Source organism: Tupaia chinensis, unplaced genomic scaffold (assembly GCF_000334495.1).
Source record: "Tupaia chinensis unplaced genomic scaffold, TupChi_1.0 Scaffold000627_1, whole genome shotgun sequence".
NCBI classification, from domain to species: domain Eukaryota; kingdom Metazoa; phylum Chordata; class Mammalia; order Scandentia; family Tupaiidae; genus Tupaia; species Tupaia belangeri.
In genome coordinates, this window is record NW_006160147.1 from 128,950 (window position 1) to 143,815 (window position 14,866).

Here is a 14,866-nt window from a genome sequence, read left to right on the forward strand (position 1 = left end):
GCACACACATGTATCTGATGTGTTTTGTGAGCTGACAGGGCCAGGAGCCAAACTGTGGTCAGACATGTGGGATCCGGCTCCTTTAACCCCTGAGCTACACGGCAGCCCAGGATCTCCCTTTCTTGAGTCACCTGCATGGAGGCTCACTTGTTTCTACTTGGCCCTCAGGAAAAAAAACAGGAATTCTTCCTGGGATGCAGCAAGGTCAGTGGGAAAGTGGACTGGAAGATGCTGGATGAAGCCGTGTTCCAAGTGTTCAAGGTAAAGGGACACATGGGCCCATAGAGACTGCTCATCCTCAGGGCTGTTGCGCCATCAGGCACCGGGATCCTGGGGACCGTGGATGCTCCCTGGGGAAATGGTTCACAGGAAAAGCACTGCTGCTTTGTCCTTGCAGATAGTTGTGGCTTTGACATCCGTGTTTGTGTCTTCCCAGCATCCTTCACCATCTTCCTGTTCTCTCTACCATCAGGACTACATATCCAAAATGGACCCAGCCTCTACCCTGGGACTGAGCACAGAGTCCATCCACGGCTACAGCATCAGCCACGTCAAACGCGTGCTGGACGCCGAGCCCCCAGAGATGCCACCTTGCCGTCGAGGTGTCAATAGCATATCCGTGTCCCTCAAAGGTCAGTCCTTGCCTCTTGGAGTGATGATAAGGCATGCAGGTGGGGAGAGAATCCATCACGCATCCACTCAACAAGATGGGCTGGGATGCTTCATTCCTAGGGACATTTTCACCATGCCTGGGCCGCTTGCCCCACCCACGCACCTCTAGCTCAGAGTATGTCCCTAAACATGAGATCCGAGTTTTCAAAACTACAGGTCAGGGGATTCTGGTTGAACCAAGGGGCAAGTGGTTCTGAGTTTCTTCAGAGGGCTTCTAGATGGAGGAAAAATGCTCTTTGGGGGAGCCAACAGGTGGCATAATGGTTAAGGCGCTGGACTCCCACATGGCTGATTGCGGTTTGAGTTCTGGACTCAGAAGCTTGAAACTCACTCCAGACACATGTGCATGCTTGCCCAAAATCCTGAGAGAAGAATGGAGAGGGGATTGTAGCATAGACATCCCCTGGGGAGTGATTTCTCACCTCCTTTCTCCAACTCTCTCTTTCTCTCTATCTCTGTCTCTCTGGCAAGAGCATGTACCCTATAGCAAAATCTTCCTTAAAAAAAATTAAAATGAAAGCTCTTTGGGGTCCTTTGCTATCTTCAGGGCACTGGTCAAGACTTACGCTTTCTGGGTTGGGGGTCAGGTCTGAAGGAGAAGTGCGTCGACAGCCTGGTGTTCGAGACACTGATCCCCAAGCCAATGATGCAGCACTACATAAGCCTCCTGCTCAAGCACCGCCGCCTCGTCCTCTCGGGCCCTAGTGGCACGGGCAAGACCTACCTGACCAATCGGCTGGCCGAGTACCTGGTGGAGCGCTCGGGCCGCGAGGTCACCGAGGGCATCGTCAGCACCTTCAACATGCACCAACAGTCTTGCAAGGTAGCTGCCTCCCAGACGCTGGCAGTCTTTGCTCAGGTCTTAGTCTCCTCTAAGACTTCTGAGCCCCTTCCTGCTCTGCATCCCCTCTCCTTTTCCTCACTCCTCCCTCAATGTTCTTTTCCTTTCCTCCCTGTCAGCCATCCCATTTCAGTCTTCCCTCTTCCCCGCCCCTTTCAGACTTTTTACTCCTTCTCCACACAATTCCATGCCTCTGATCAACTTCTTTCCCTTGCACTGACCCAGTAGCTAGTGGGTAAGGGAGCCAGATTCCACGTGGCCAACCATGGTTCAGATTCCCACTCCAACAGCTTAGAAAACACACCAACCACATGTGTGTGCATGCCTAAAATTTTGACAGGACGGAGAAGTGCAGAGATTGTGACATGTCCATGCCTCACTGGGGATTGCTTTCTTCTCTCTGTCTCTCTCTGTCTGTCTCTGGTGAGTACCTCTAGCAATTAAAAAGAAAAAAAAAAAAACAGAAACTTCTTTCCCTCTAGTTGATCATTGATAAAACAATATTGTCTTCATTTCTCCCTCACTCTGCCAATCCCATCAGTAATATCTCTTTTCCATTTTCTGTCTTCTACTTTTCTTTTCAGTATTACTCTCTGACCTTGGGCTTTCTGGGAAGAGGCACTTACAATTCTGGCTGTTTCTTGAGCACAATCTAAGACTTGGGAGTGGTTCAAATCTTGGCTCTCCCCAACAGAGGAGGCATATCCATTAATGGCAGTTCGTGCTTCCAGCTCAGTACAGTCCATTTAGGAAATAGCACGAGCTCTCCACCTCTGGAGGTTTAGGGGCCATTGCTTAAGCGGGTTGCTTTAGAGCCATTGGAGCCACCGTTAATCAGTCTGCAGTGATCTCATTTCACAATCACATGTCCAAGAGCAACAGACAGGAACCAAAGGCCTCAGATGAATCCAGAACTAGCAAAGCTTCTCCAAAATCCTTCTCTCCAAGGCTGATCCACATACTGATTCCTAAGTTCTGACTCATTGTCTTCTTCACCAGGATCTGCAACTGTATCTCTCCAACCTGGCCAACCAGATAGACCGGGAAACCGGAATTGGGGATGTGCCGCTGGTGATCCTGTTGGATGACCTGAGTGAAGCAGGCTCCATCAGTGAACTGGTCAACGGGGCCCTCACCTGCAAGTATCACAAGTGGTAAGCCGGGGTCAAGACCGAACTCAGGAGGAGGGAGAACCCAATCTGGTCCAACCTGTCAGCTTTCCATTTTGTGCACATGGTAGAGAGCAACTGTTAAGTCTAAGTGGATCTTCTCTTCCTTTCTTCCTACAGTCCCTATATCATAGGTACTACCAATCAGCCTGTAAAAATGACACCCAACCATGGCTTGCACTTGAGCTTCAGGTAAGCGTCATGGTCCTGGACAAACCTCGCAACCCAACCCAAGAATCTATGTAGAAGTTAAATCCCGAGCTCTAACCAGAGGAGCAATAATTAGCAGAAGGAAGAGAAGCAGCCAGAGCCTTTAGGGTAGGAGGAGAAGCAGGTGTATGTGCCATGTCAGATATAGGGTGGAGAAAGGACTGCAGAACTAGGAGAGACCAGCTAGGTGCATAATGAGGATTCTCTGTCCTCACACCCTGCTCTACAGCAGCGAGGCTAGAGGATGACCTGAAGAGGGACACTGATTTAAGAATCAGCTCTGCCTTCCTAGGGTATGCCCTGAGTGCATCTGTCCCACTATCACTTGGGAAGAAACCATGGGATCCTTAGTGGGAGGCAGGCAGGAGGAGGAGGATGGCCTGACAGGGGATGTAGCCACACTGACCCCACTCCTCCATCCCTGGTGGCAGGATGCTGACCTTCTCCAACAATGTGGAACCAGCCAATGGCTTCTTGGTGCGCTACCTGCGGAGGAAGCTGGTAGAGTCCGACAGCGACATCAACGCCAACAAGGAAGAGCTGCTTCGGGTCCTCGACTGGGTGCCCAAGCTGTGGTACCATCTCCACACCTTCCTTGAAAAGCACAGCACCTCAGACTTCCTCATCGGTACTGGGGTCCCACTCCCTCTTGGGGTCAGGAGGAGGCTTCCCTTTCCTTCTTTACCACCTGGAGGGCCACTCCCTTCTCCTCTGGAGTCTTTGGCATGTAAAGGAGTTGCAAGCTGTGGCTTCAGATTTAGGGCCACTTGAGTCTTCATCCAAGCCTTCCCCAGAAGGTTGGCACCATAATTTAGGTAAATCACTTCATCCATCAGAAAGGTCATCCCCTCCTTCGTTTTTTTCCCACAATTAATAGGAAAAAGGAGGGCAAGTTTTCAGGAGGGAATTTAAAAGTTTCCTCCACTCCCTTGTCACACTCCTACCTCACAAAGCATGATGTTTGAGCTCGCCAACCAGCAGTCAGCACCCACTGGCCTTGGAAACACTAATTTTCCTTTAACCTACTGAATGTCAGACCGTTCTGTCTGGCTCTGACGAGTAGAAGAGGCACATGGGAGGTCAAGGGTCTCGTTCATCTTCATGACCTCTTCCTTTTCCCTAGGCCCTTGCTTCTTTCTGTCTTGTCCCATTGGCATTGAGGACTTCCGAACCTGGTTCATTGACCTGTGGAACAACTCCATCATTCCCTATCTACAGGAAGGAGCCAAGGACGGGATCAAGGTGAGCCCTTTCCTCGGACTCCACTCACACCCAAGGTCAGGCTGTCCTGCCTAGCAAGGCAGTAACATTACTTTGATGTTAGACATGGACAGCTAGGATTAGTTAGGTTACCTTTCCTTCTTTTTTTCCTTTTTAATTGCCAGAAGGTACATGCATTCACCAGAGAGTGACAGAGAAAGGAAAAGGGAGAAAGCATCAACCCACCATTGGGGCATGGCCAAACCACAATTCCTTCTGCATTTCTCCATTCCATTGGGGATTTTGGACACACATGCACACATGCCTGGAGTGTTTGTCAGTGTCTCTGGCGAGTGCATACACCCTCTAGCATGAAATAAAAAGGGGAAAAGAAAAGAAAATAGAAACATCATTGAACTAAGAATGAAGTAAAACCCTATTATACCATTTGTTATACAGACTACATCTTCAAAAAGCACGAGAAAATGCACATTTGTTACTAACAAATATGTTACATTGACCATTGTTACTTAACTTTTTAAAGTGTCCTCATCTGTTGAAAATAGGAGATAAGGGACCAGCAGTTAGCGTAATGGCTATGTCGCTGGACTCCCATGTAGTCAACCACGGTTTGAGTGCCGGACCCAGCGGCTTAAACTCATGCCAGGCACGTGTGCGTGCCCAAGATCCCGAGAGGAGGATGGAGGAGAAGGGATTGTGGTATGGCCACCCCACCCACCCCCCGGGGGATGATTTCTCGCTTTCTGTCTCTCTGCCTCCGGCAAACACCCCGCCCCATAAACAAAAACCCCCCCAAAAAAAAAAAAAAAATAGGAGATGATAGGGGAGCGGCAGATAGTGTGGTAGTTAAGGTGCTGAACTCCCACATAGCTGACCATGGTTTAAGTCTGGGACCTAGACACTTGCCTTCTCGCTCTCTCTCTTTCTCTGTCTCTCTCTCTCTCTCTCTCTCCAAATTAAAAAGAAATAATAATAATAAATAAAATAAGATTAAAAATTCTTAAAAAAAATTTTAAGAGGTTTTTAGCTTAGGATGTGTGTGCTCGCCAGACAAAGAAACAGAGACAGGGACAGTGAGAGGGAAAGTAAGAAATCACCTGTCAGGGGTGATGGCCACGCTGCAATCCCTTCTCTTCCATTCTTCTCCCGGGATCTTGGGCACATGTGCACACAAGCTCGGCTTGGTTTTTAAGCCAAAGGTCCAGGCCTTGAACCACGGTCGACATGTGAGAGTCCAACAATATAACCACTAGGCCATCTGCTGATCCCAAGATCACTTTTTTAGAAAGAAAAGAAAATAAGAGATAATACATTCTGCTCTACACTACTTAAATTACTGTTATTTTTAAGATAAAATGAAATATGTGATAAGATTTTTCTTTAAAGTTAAATTAAAAACTTCATAAAAAAAGAAGATATCTTTTTTTTAATTATTGCCAGGGGTTATGTGTATTTATCAGAGACAGACAGAGAAAGAGAAAGAGGGAGAAAGCACCCCCAAATGGGGCATGGTAATAATATAATCCCTTCTCCTTCATTTTTCTATCCTGTCAGGATTTTGGGCATGCATGCACATAAACCTGGTGTTTTTTCCAAGCCTCTAAGGGTAGGATTTGAACTGCTTCATTTATGTGTAATCTGGCTCTCCTAGCCACTAGACTATGAGATTAGGGCATTGTGACCATTAAAGTCCATTCCAGCACTAATGAACTGTGATGCAATGGCTGGACCCTTTGTCATGTATGCAGCATATTTCCAAGGAGCATGCTATTGTGGGACCTCTCAAGACCGTATGAACAAGACTCTAGTCTGTGGGTTCCCCTCCTGGTAGTCACGTTTCTCCTTCCCCAGGTTCATGGACAGAAAGCTGCATGGGAGGACCCAGTGGAGTGGGTCCGGGACACTCTTCCCTGGCCATCAGCCCAACAAGACCAATCCAAGCTGTACCACCTCCCCCCGCCCACTGTGGGCCCTCACAGCATTGCCTCACCTCCTGAGGAGAGGACAGTCAAAGACAGCACCCCAAGTTCTCTGGACTCAGACCCTCTGGTGAGTAGAAGCCATTCTAAGGTAAAAGTAAGAGGTTAGAGAATTGAATTCATCAGGGCCAGCAGGTGGTGTGGTGGTTAAGGGTGCTGGATCCTGCATGTCCAACTACATGGTTCAAGTCCTAAACTCTGTGGCTTGAAAAACACACCAAATGTGTGTGCACATGTGCACCGTGGTTCAAGTCCTGGACTTGGCAGCTTGCTCTCTCACTTTCCCTCTCTCTCTCTTTCTCGGGTCAAAGGAAAATAATTATTATTAATTGTTAAATGAAGAAAAAAAATTTAAAAAAAAAAAAAAAAAAAGAACTCTCCATGCATACTCTGATGGGGCCTGGAGGCTGAAGAATACCAGCAAGGCTGGACCAGAGTGAGTCTGTTGAGGACCTCCGAATATCGGAATCCTGGATTATGAAGATTGTATGCCTGGGATGTCACTTAAGCTCCATAATACTGCATCCCAGCAAGATGTATTCTAGCAAATACCCGAATCTCAGGAAGTTCTGGAGGAGAAGGAACCAAAGCCATAGAGCAGTAGGACATGTTAGCACTGTCTCTACTCATTTTTTTTTTTTTCATTTTTTTCTTAGTTGCCAGAGGACAGACAAGTGCTCTTGCCAGCACAACAGAGAGGGAGGGAGAGGGGAGAAAGCACATCCAGTGGGGCACAGTCGCACCACAGTCCCTTCTTGTCATTTCTCCATCTATCAGGATTTGGGGTGTGCATGTACATGTACTCAGCATGTTTTTCACACCTCCAGGGCTGTGATTTGAGCCACTCGGCCATGTTGGATCTGACTCTCTTAACTACTAGGCCATAGGGCTGGCCCAACCTAGATTTTTAATGTTTCCCCTCTGTGGCCTGCACAGGACCCAGAGTCCCAACTCTCATGAACACATCTTTTTGTCTGTCTTTAGATGGCCATGCTGCTGAAACTTCAGGAAGCTGCCAACTACATTGAGTCTCCAGATCGAGAAACCATCCTGGATCCCAACCTCCAGGCAACACTCTGAGGGTCCAGCAGTCACTGTCACCCCAGGGCAGCAGATCACTGGCATCAGCCACTTTAGCTCCTCCTCTCCCCTCTCTTCTTTCAGAACAATGGCTCTTCAGCCCCAGGAAGAGACCAGGAGGGAGGAGGAGGTGAAAGGAGAGGGGCAGGTTCTTGGTGCTGCACCTTTGAGAGCTTCCTAGCAAGGACTGATGGGGTGGAGTTTGGGAACGCCTGTTCCCGAACTGCGTTTACTAGCCTCCTCTCGTGACTTTCAGGAAAAGATGATTCTGGGTCTTTTCCTCGATGTCCTGTTTCAGTGACAAACTCCTGGGCTTTCTGGGGAGGGGTTCAGAAGACATCAGAAATCTCTGCAGCAGTTCTTAACTGATTCTCGTGAAAACTCCAAGAGAGACAGTCATGCGGAGGATAATCTGAGGGAGGCAGAAAGCTCCCCAGATTTCTTGCAGACCCTTCCCAATTCCATCTCCACTGCCAACAACTCTTCCCCCAGAGATCTGGCCAGAGCCCAGAAAAAGAAGCATGTGGTTTAAGAAACATTTAAATCAATCTGTAAAAGTTTAAGAAAAAAAAAAAGGAAGGAAGAAAAGAAAAAGATGAAGCTGGAGAGAGGGGAACCAGTTGCCAAGGTAGAAAGAGAGCGGCCCGCTCATGCCCTCTGGGTGACAGGAGACATTGACAAGACAGCTGCCAAAACTACGAAGTCGCCAAACCACACAACTAACATTACGGCCTTCGGAGAAAGACTGCTGTCTTTCTGCCCTCTAATTTCACATGCATGAGAGTCAATAAACCCTACTTTTTTATTTTTTATTTTTGTTTTTATTTTGTTTCTATTGTTTTCTCCCATGTGCCTATTTATTTTCCTCCCCAACCCCTGGCCCCATTTCCTCACGTGACCAATGAGATGCTTGGATTGCTTTTGCAGGGATTAGTTTGACTATTCCAAGTAGGATTTCTTCAGAGAGTCTGATACCATCTCATTGGGACCAGCTAGACGCCTGCCACGCCACTGTCTTCAGCATCCTGGGACTCGTGAGCCAGAAGCATTGGCTCTGGAGTGGTGGAGTAGAAGAGCCCACATCCCTCAACATCTCTTCTGAGAAAGCACACGTTCTGCCTAGGAGCTCAAGTGCCAACCTCCGGCCTGAGACCACATAGCCCCATCGTGATAGGAGGTATCTTCGGAGCTTCAGCATGGACTAGAGGAAATCCAGGAAGTACTCCTCTGTCTTGGGGCTGTTTGGCCCATTACTGCACTATTCTGAGGGTAGCCACTTTGCCTGACTGAATCCATACTCTCTAGCTGGCCCTTGCTATTTGTTTCCAGCAAGTGGATAGTTACATATAAGAGACTGACCATCCATGTGAGATACTCCCCATCAGAAAGTAAGGCTCGAGAATCTGACTTGGTGGCTAATATCTGCCTTCTAAAGAGATCCCAGCTTTCCTATTTCCTGGAGGTCTGGTAATCCCTGTTGCTTCATTTGGCAAGTACTTACTGAGTACGCACTGTATACCAGTCAGTAGGTTCAAACATACACACATACACACACAAACAACACTTGAAGATGTGGGCCCTTAATTCACAGTCTACTAAAAAATGTCCCCCTTAAGTGCACACCCCCTTGTTATCCAGACCTTCAGGACCATCTAATAAATGTAGCTGAAATCCAAGGAGCCAGCTTGATGTCCAATACACTGGGGGCAGAAGATCTGGAATCAATTAAGACGGAGCCTGAAGGACTATGGAATCATGCTTGTCTGGAGTGGCCAAATTTATTTCCTGCCTTTTCTAAGAGCCCCTGTAGGACCAGATTCCAGGGTGAATTGCCTGGTGGGCTGAAGTTTCAGAGCTCAGCAGACCAGAGATACGTGATGAGCCTGGGCTAAGTGTTTGCTCTTCAGATTCCTAAGTAGCACAAGACTTTATCAGAATCTATAGGCATTCTAACCCAGACTGCTCTGTCCCACCCAACGGAGGAGTACATGCATCTGAATCTTAACATCAGAATATTTCATTTAGGACCACAAGATTGGCTTAGATTCCCCCACCCCCTGCAAAAAAAGAGAAAAGCTTCCGCATGTACCTGGTAGCTGCCAGGGATGACAGGGTCCTCGATGCCGGAGACTTTTATTGCTATTGCTGCTAATTCCACGAGCTGTGAAGACCCCCAACCAACTCAGCTGTAAAATATGCAATTCTGTAAGTCTGTGGTGGGAAGAGGCTGTTTGTTCAAGGATGGTGCTGAAATCACTGCCTTAAGGGCTCTGCTCTGCAGAATGGGGAGGCCCCAGAGGTGGGTGTTCTAACTTAGAAGGAAGAGAAGACCAGATGGGCCCTATTTTGACCTCAGCTTCTTTCGAACCTATCCTAAGCTCCAGTCCCATGGCAAGGCTCAGACTTTTGATGCTTTCTTAATCTGATGGTTGAACCCTTAATCTATTTCCTGGTGCTGCCCAGCCAGTGCCTTCTACCATGGATGTTACTGGCTATATGAGAAGAAGAGGGAAGGACCCCTTCTTCCATTCCAACTGCCTCAGACCATGGATACCATCGTGAATTTTATTTGGATCCTCAGCAAGATGATTCCGGAGGCCTCTTATACTATGGCTTTTCATTTCTGTTCCTGGGATCCACCATCAGTTGACCGTTGACTGCCACATTTAGCCCGAGTCTCTACCTGCTTTCCTTTAGAAAGTATATTCCCATCTTGTCAGGTAGTATTGAAGCCGTGGCTTTCCCTCTGGAGCCTGGGACTCTGTTTACAGTTGCACATCTGGGCCCTTCACTGTGGGGATCAGTCATCTCAGAAAAGAATTGTGGTCATGTGGCAGCTGCAGAAGGTTGAGCCTCCTCATGGTGCTATAACCCTTTGGGACGCTCACTCAGACTTCTCTGAAGCAGAAAGTCTGAGCTCCCCTGACACTGCCCTAGAATAAATGGCAAGGAATAAATCCACAGCATTCTCTCCTACCTACGCACCTGCTTCTTAGTTCAAACTGTCTGGGTCCCTTGAAAAGGGAAAATTGGGTCCCACAGCAAAATTCTCAACTCCCAGCACCTTCAGAAGAACCCAGCCTACCTAATATTGGAATCTGTGCTATTTCCTTCTTCTCCAGCCCCTAAGCCCCGTCCCTCACCAAAGTCGGCTAGTAAATGACACGGCTCAATACCCAACGTCAACCTACGGGGAGAGTCACAGCTCCAAGAGAGGGGCCTCAGCATTTCCTTCTCATTTCTTTGATGAAGATGACCAACAAGTTTTGTCCAATATATTTGTTCCTCAGTCTGCCTAGGCACTAAAAATAAAATTACTAGGTCACTGGAGGCTAAAATGGAACCTGATGTCTGTGTATGTATGTGTGCGTGTGTGTGTGTGTGTTTCTCTGTCTCTCGCACACATGCACACGTAATGCTGTTGCTGTTTCCTATCTACTGAGGCTTCGTAGAATACTTTTTTAAAAAATCTATGCTTTTTCAGCAGCTCTATGGTGCTTATCTGTCTTTGTATAAATCTTTATGCAACATCTTTACATCTTTTTCATGTAGTGGAACCACTGGGAAGGTAGAAGTTAGCAAGAAAGGAGAATGTGCTAGAAGTCCATGGAGAGACCCAGCCATGAAGTCCTTATTAGTTGGTGTACTACATTTTGGTCTTGAATTACCAACCTACCAACTTATCTATCCATACTCCTAAGAACTTAAGATGAAATAGTGATTTTTTTTTTCTTTTCTTTTCACATCTTGCCTTCTGGTTTGCAAGACCTTTCATGGATCCAATCTTATTGTCTGTTTACTTCTCTCTCCCTGAGACAAGGATCACACAGTTCAAAGGCTACCCCCTTACACCGGTCTGAGAAATAACTCTTTCCTGTAGTATCCTAGGAGTAGGAAGAGAGAAGTGGTAGCCTGCTTTTCCTCAAACACCTCACATGCTATCCCAGTTCAGCAAATCAGAGTCAAGGAAATACCTATGTGAGACCTTAAGGATTCTTGATCAAGGTGTTTGGAGGGGAAGTTGTTCTAGTCACACATTTAACACAGGGTTCGAATGCTGGAGTAACCCCAGTCACCAAATGTAGCCCCTTATCCTACTCTCACCTCCCTACCCCCAATCCTGGCATTAGCTAAGCTGAAGCCAATAAGACTTCATAAACCAGCCCCCACAAATGGGATGAAAGATGTGCATTTGCAGAGGAGATGGCTGCTCTGCTGTGATGCTCTTCGGCTCTCATGATGACTTTAATAGCTACTCAAGTTATGGTTCATGGCCCCACAGAGGAGCCCATAAGTAATACAATGGTCTTAAAGACACTGATCCCAAAGGGCCAAAGTCTGAAGGCATTGTCCTTTATAGCTGAATCAGCCTTACATATTCATAAGACCTCATCCAATCTGATCAGGGACATAAGGGGCTGCCCCAACCCCGAGGGTGCTCAACCTAGCCCTAGAAACGAGCTGCCAGCCATAGATTTTCAGGTGGAAGTAAACTGAACATGGTATTGCCTCGAAACTAAAGTTTGGAAGTTTGGAAGTTGCAGGAAGATCAAGACTGAACATTAAACCTGGGCACACTGGATCCTTCCAGGTTAATGTTCGGCCATTCTTCTTAATGATTGTGCCAGAGAATCTCTGTGACAAGGGTGGACATGGAAGTAGATGAACTAGTTCTTCATTCTGTAAAGCAATTGTTCTCAAAGCATGGTTCCAGACCAGGAGCATCAACACCCATCTGGGAACTTTTTAGAAATGAAATTCTCAGGCCACATCCCAGATCTACAGAATCAGGAACTAGGGACAGGAGCCAGCAATCTGTATTTTAACAAACTCTCCAGCCAGATGCTCACCACAGTTTGAGACTCAGCATTTAAAGGGAAAGCCTAGTGTCAGAGCCCCCATACTGACAAGGGGGTGCTTTGGGACCAAACATAAGAAAGTCCTAAGTTATAATTCGGATTTTAACATGAATTTCAAAGTCACCTTTCTCGTACTTCTCCTTAGAAGTTTTTCTTTTAACAAAGAACAGGTGTGTGTGCTTTGGAGCAGAAGTTAGAGGGACATGTGCATCTTTCTCAGTGAACACAACCTTCAGAGAAAAATCTCAAGCCTCTGAAATTTCTACCCGGCGAACCCAGGGACTTTAACACAGGAAAGGAATTGGAGCTCTCTTCCAGATTGCTCGTCTGCTGAATTATACATATCTATTCTGAGTCCTTTTCTGATTATGTAATAGGATAGGAAAAAAAATCTAATTTGTGTTTCCATGACAACGTGTTCTCTCAGCAACATCCTATTCCCTTACTTGAGTTATAAGGGGCACAGCTGGATCTGAGAACCCGGCCAGACCTTCCTACGCTTGGCAGCTAATAACAAGGCTCTAGAATCCCAGGAAAGCCCCTTACCCTGCTCAGCTCAGCTGAGTACCCTACTCAGCTCAGCTCACAGGTGAGAGTTCTGCGCGATGAGGATGGCACTGGGCCAAGGCCTCAGGCTCATCCTTTCCTTTCCCCACGTCAGGACTTGAATGCAGAACCACTCAGCCAAAGTGGTAGATGAAAATCTTAAAAACAAAAATCCGAAGGGAGCTTTGTATCGTTCCAAACGCACAGTCTAGGCAATGGGGCTGTGGGTGAGATTAGGCTGTTCAAAATTGGTTTTCTTTCAAGCGTGTTTTCCCTGTGAGGAGAGCTTTTAGGAAAAGCACAGGGCGGAATACTAGACCTAGGTCTCCCGCGCTCCAGAGCTGAGCATGTGGTGGAAGGGCTAAAGCCTGGGGAAGGCGAGTATGAACTAATTGCACCAAAATCAGTCCCCAGAAGGCTGAGGAACGGGCCCTCTGGCCATCTGCGAGGATTCTCCCTGCTCCCCTGCCTGTGCCTGAGCCCAATGAACAAGATCAGACAGAAGGTGAGAGCTTCCCTACCACAGTCCGTCTCTGGGCTTCTGCTGCGCAGTGGCCTCCCACTTCCTAATGTTTTTTGTTTGTGTGTGTGTGTGTGTTTTAACAAAACGATCTTTAAAAAAAAAAAAAATGCCAATCCCTGCTGGCTTTCCTTTCTCCCTCCTCCAGTTCTGTTTTAGGCTGCACTGCTGGTGTGATGGAGTCTGTTTCTCAAATGCATGGCGTTCCTCAGGTGGGGATGGTAGGAATTTTTGCAACGTTAAAAAAAATAATTTTTTAATTTATTGGGTCAAAACCCCAAATCAGGATATGTGTGTCTGTGTGTTTATGGTTTTTTTCTCATTTGACTCTCCCCTCTTTCAGCCTACCCTCTTTTATATCTAATGTAGAGAAAACAAAACCGAATCTGGAAAGCAAACTGTTGTATATAGTTGCGGTAACAATCATGAAGAGATCTGAGCTGTCCCCTCAGTAATTCATTTTATATAACAAATTGGTTGAAAATTAAATTCATGCCAGGGCCAGCTGAAGAGGCCTTCCTCTGTCGTCACAGAGGCCCCCTGTCTGGGCCCTCTGTCCATCAGGCATGTCTCCTCCCGGCAAGATTCATCTGTTCGATGCCATTGCGTTTCAATAAAGTTATCTCCTGTATCGTCCACTGCTTCTCTCTAGCTCCCTCTCTGCCTGGTTTCTGTGTCTGTTACCCTTGACATGGAAGGTGAGACCCCCTCATGGTCACTTACCTAACCCAGAAGCCCAACCCATCTGCCTGCAAATGTCTGCTCCCCCAATCCTGAGCTGGAGTCTCCAGACTCCTTTGGTTGGGGGTGGGGGATACAAGGGGAACAGTGTCCTTCGCCAGAACTCAAAAGGTCCAGTCCAAAAGTCAGAGCTCTTCAATCTGCTGCCGCCATTTTTTTTTTTTTTTTTGGAGAGATTTTCACTGTAGGGCGCGTGCACTTGCCAGACAGACAGAGAGACATAGAGACAGAAAGCGAGAAATCACCCCCCAGGGGGGATGGTCACGCCGCAATCCCTTCTCCTCCATTCTCCTCTCGGGATCTTGGGCACACACACACACGCGCCCGGTGTGAGTTTTAAGCCACCGGGTCCGGGACACCAACCGCGGTCGACTACGTGGGAGTCCAGCAACATAGCCATTACGCTAACTGCTGGTTCCCGCTGCCGCCATGTTTGAAAACATACTATCCTCCGAACTTTCCAAAATTTTCTCCTTGGGGTAAAAGCAAATTAAGCTGCAAGAAAAGAAACTGTTCTAATGGAGTTCAGTGTCTCTAGAAGGCCTCTGGAAGAAGGAACATTGTAATTCCCCATTGTGGAATTGCAGGCTTAAAGAATCTCTTTTCCCTATGAAACACAACCCAACTCTGCCCTCTTAACACAGGAAGTGGCGAGTGTGTTTAGAGCTCTCCTCAAAACAAATGAGAAAGCATTCTCTTGGAAGACTTATTGGAGGAGGGGACTTAACCCCCTATTGTTCTCTGTTAGTAGTTAGTATTCGGTCTTGAGAGTAGCCTATGAACTGCTCAGTAGTCTCCTTTACCACTTGGAAATGACAGCAAGGGTTCTTGGAAACCACTTCTTTCTTTTTTCTTCTTCTATTTATTTATTTATTGAGAGTTTTCTTTTTTGCTATAGGGCGTGCACTCGCCAGATAGACAGAGACAGAGACAGAAGGTGAGAAATCACCCCCCCAGGGGAGATGGCCACGCCGCAATCCCTTCTCCTCCATTCTCCTCTTGGGATCTTGGGCACACACACACACACA

General features: G+C 47.2%; 1 protein-coding gene across 1 annotated transcript in view; it reads left to right on the plus strand.

Annotated features, from left to right (window-relative positions):
* Window positions 1-13,733, plus strand: part of LOC102474746 (neuron navigator 1) — a 108,471-nt gene extending 94,738 nt beyond the window's left edge. Inside the window, exons 19-27 of the mRNA XM_014591931.2 lie at window positions 169-261; window positions 473-632; window positions 1,260-1,495; window positions 2,513-2,667; window positions 2,803-2,874; window positions 3,324-3,520; window positions 4,016-4,134; window positions 5,965-6,162; window positions 7,077-13,733. Of these exons, the coding sequence (XP_014447417.1) occupies window positions 169-261; window positions 473-632; window positions 1,260-1,495; window positions 2,513-2,667; window positions 2,803-2,874; window positions 3,324-3,520; window positions 4,016-4,134; window positions 5,965-6,162; window positions 7,077-7,172 (1,326 nt within the window). The 3' untranslated portion in view covers window positions 7,173-13,733. The remainder of the gene's footprint in view (window positions 1-168; window positions 262-472; window positions 633-1,259; window positions 1,496-2,512; window positions 2,668-2,802; window positions 2,875-3,323; window positions 3,521-4,015; window positions 4,135-5,964; window positions 6,163-7,076) is intronic.
* The last annotated feature ends 1,133 nt before the right edge of the window (window positions 13,734-14,866 follow it).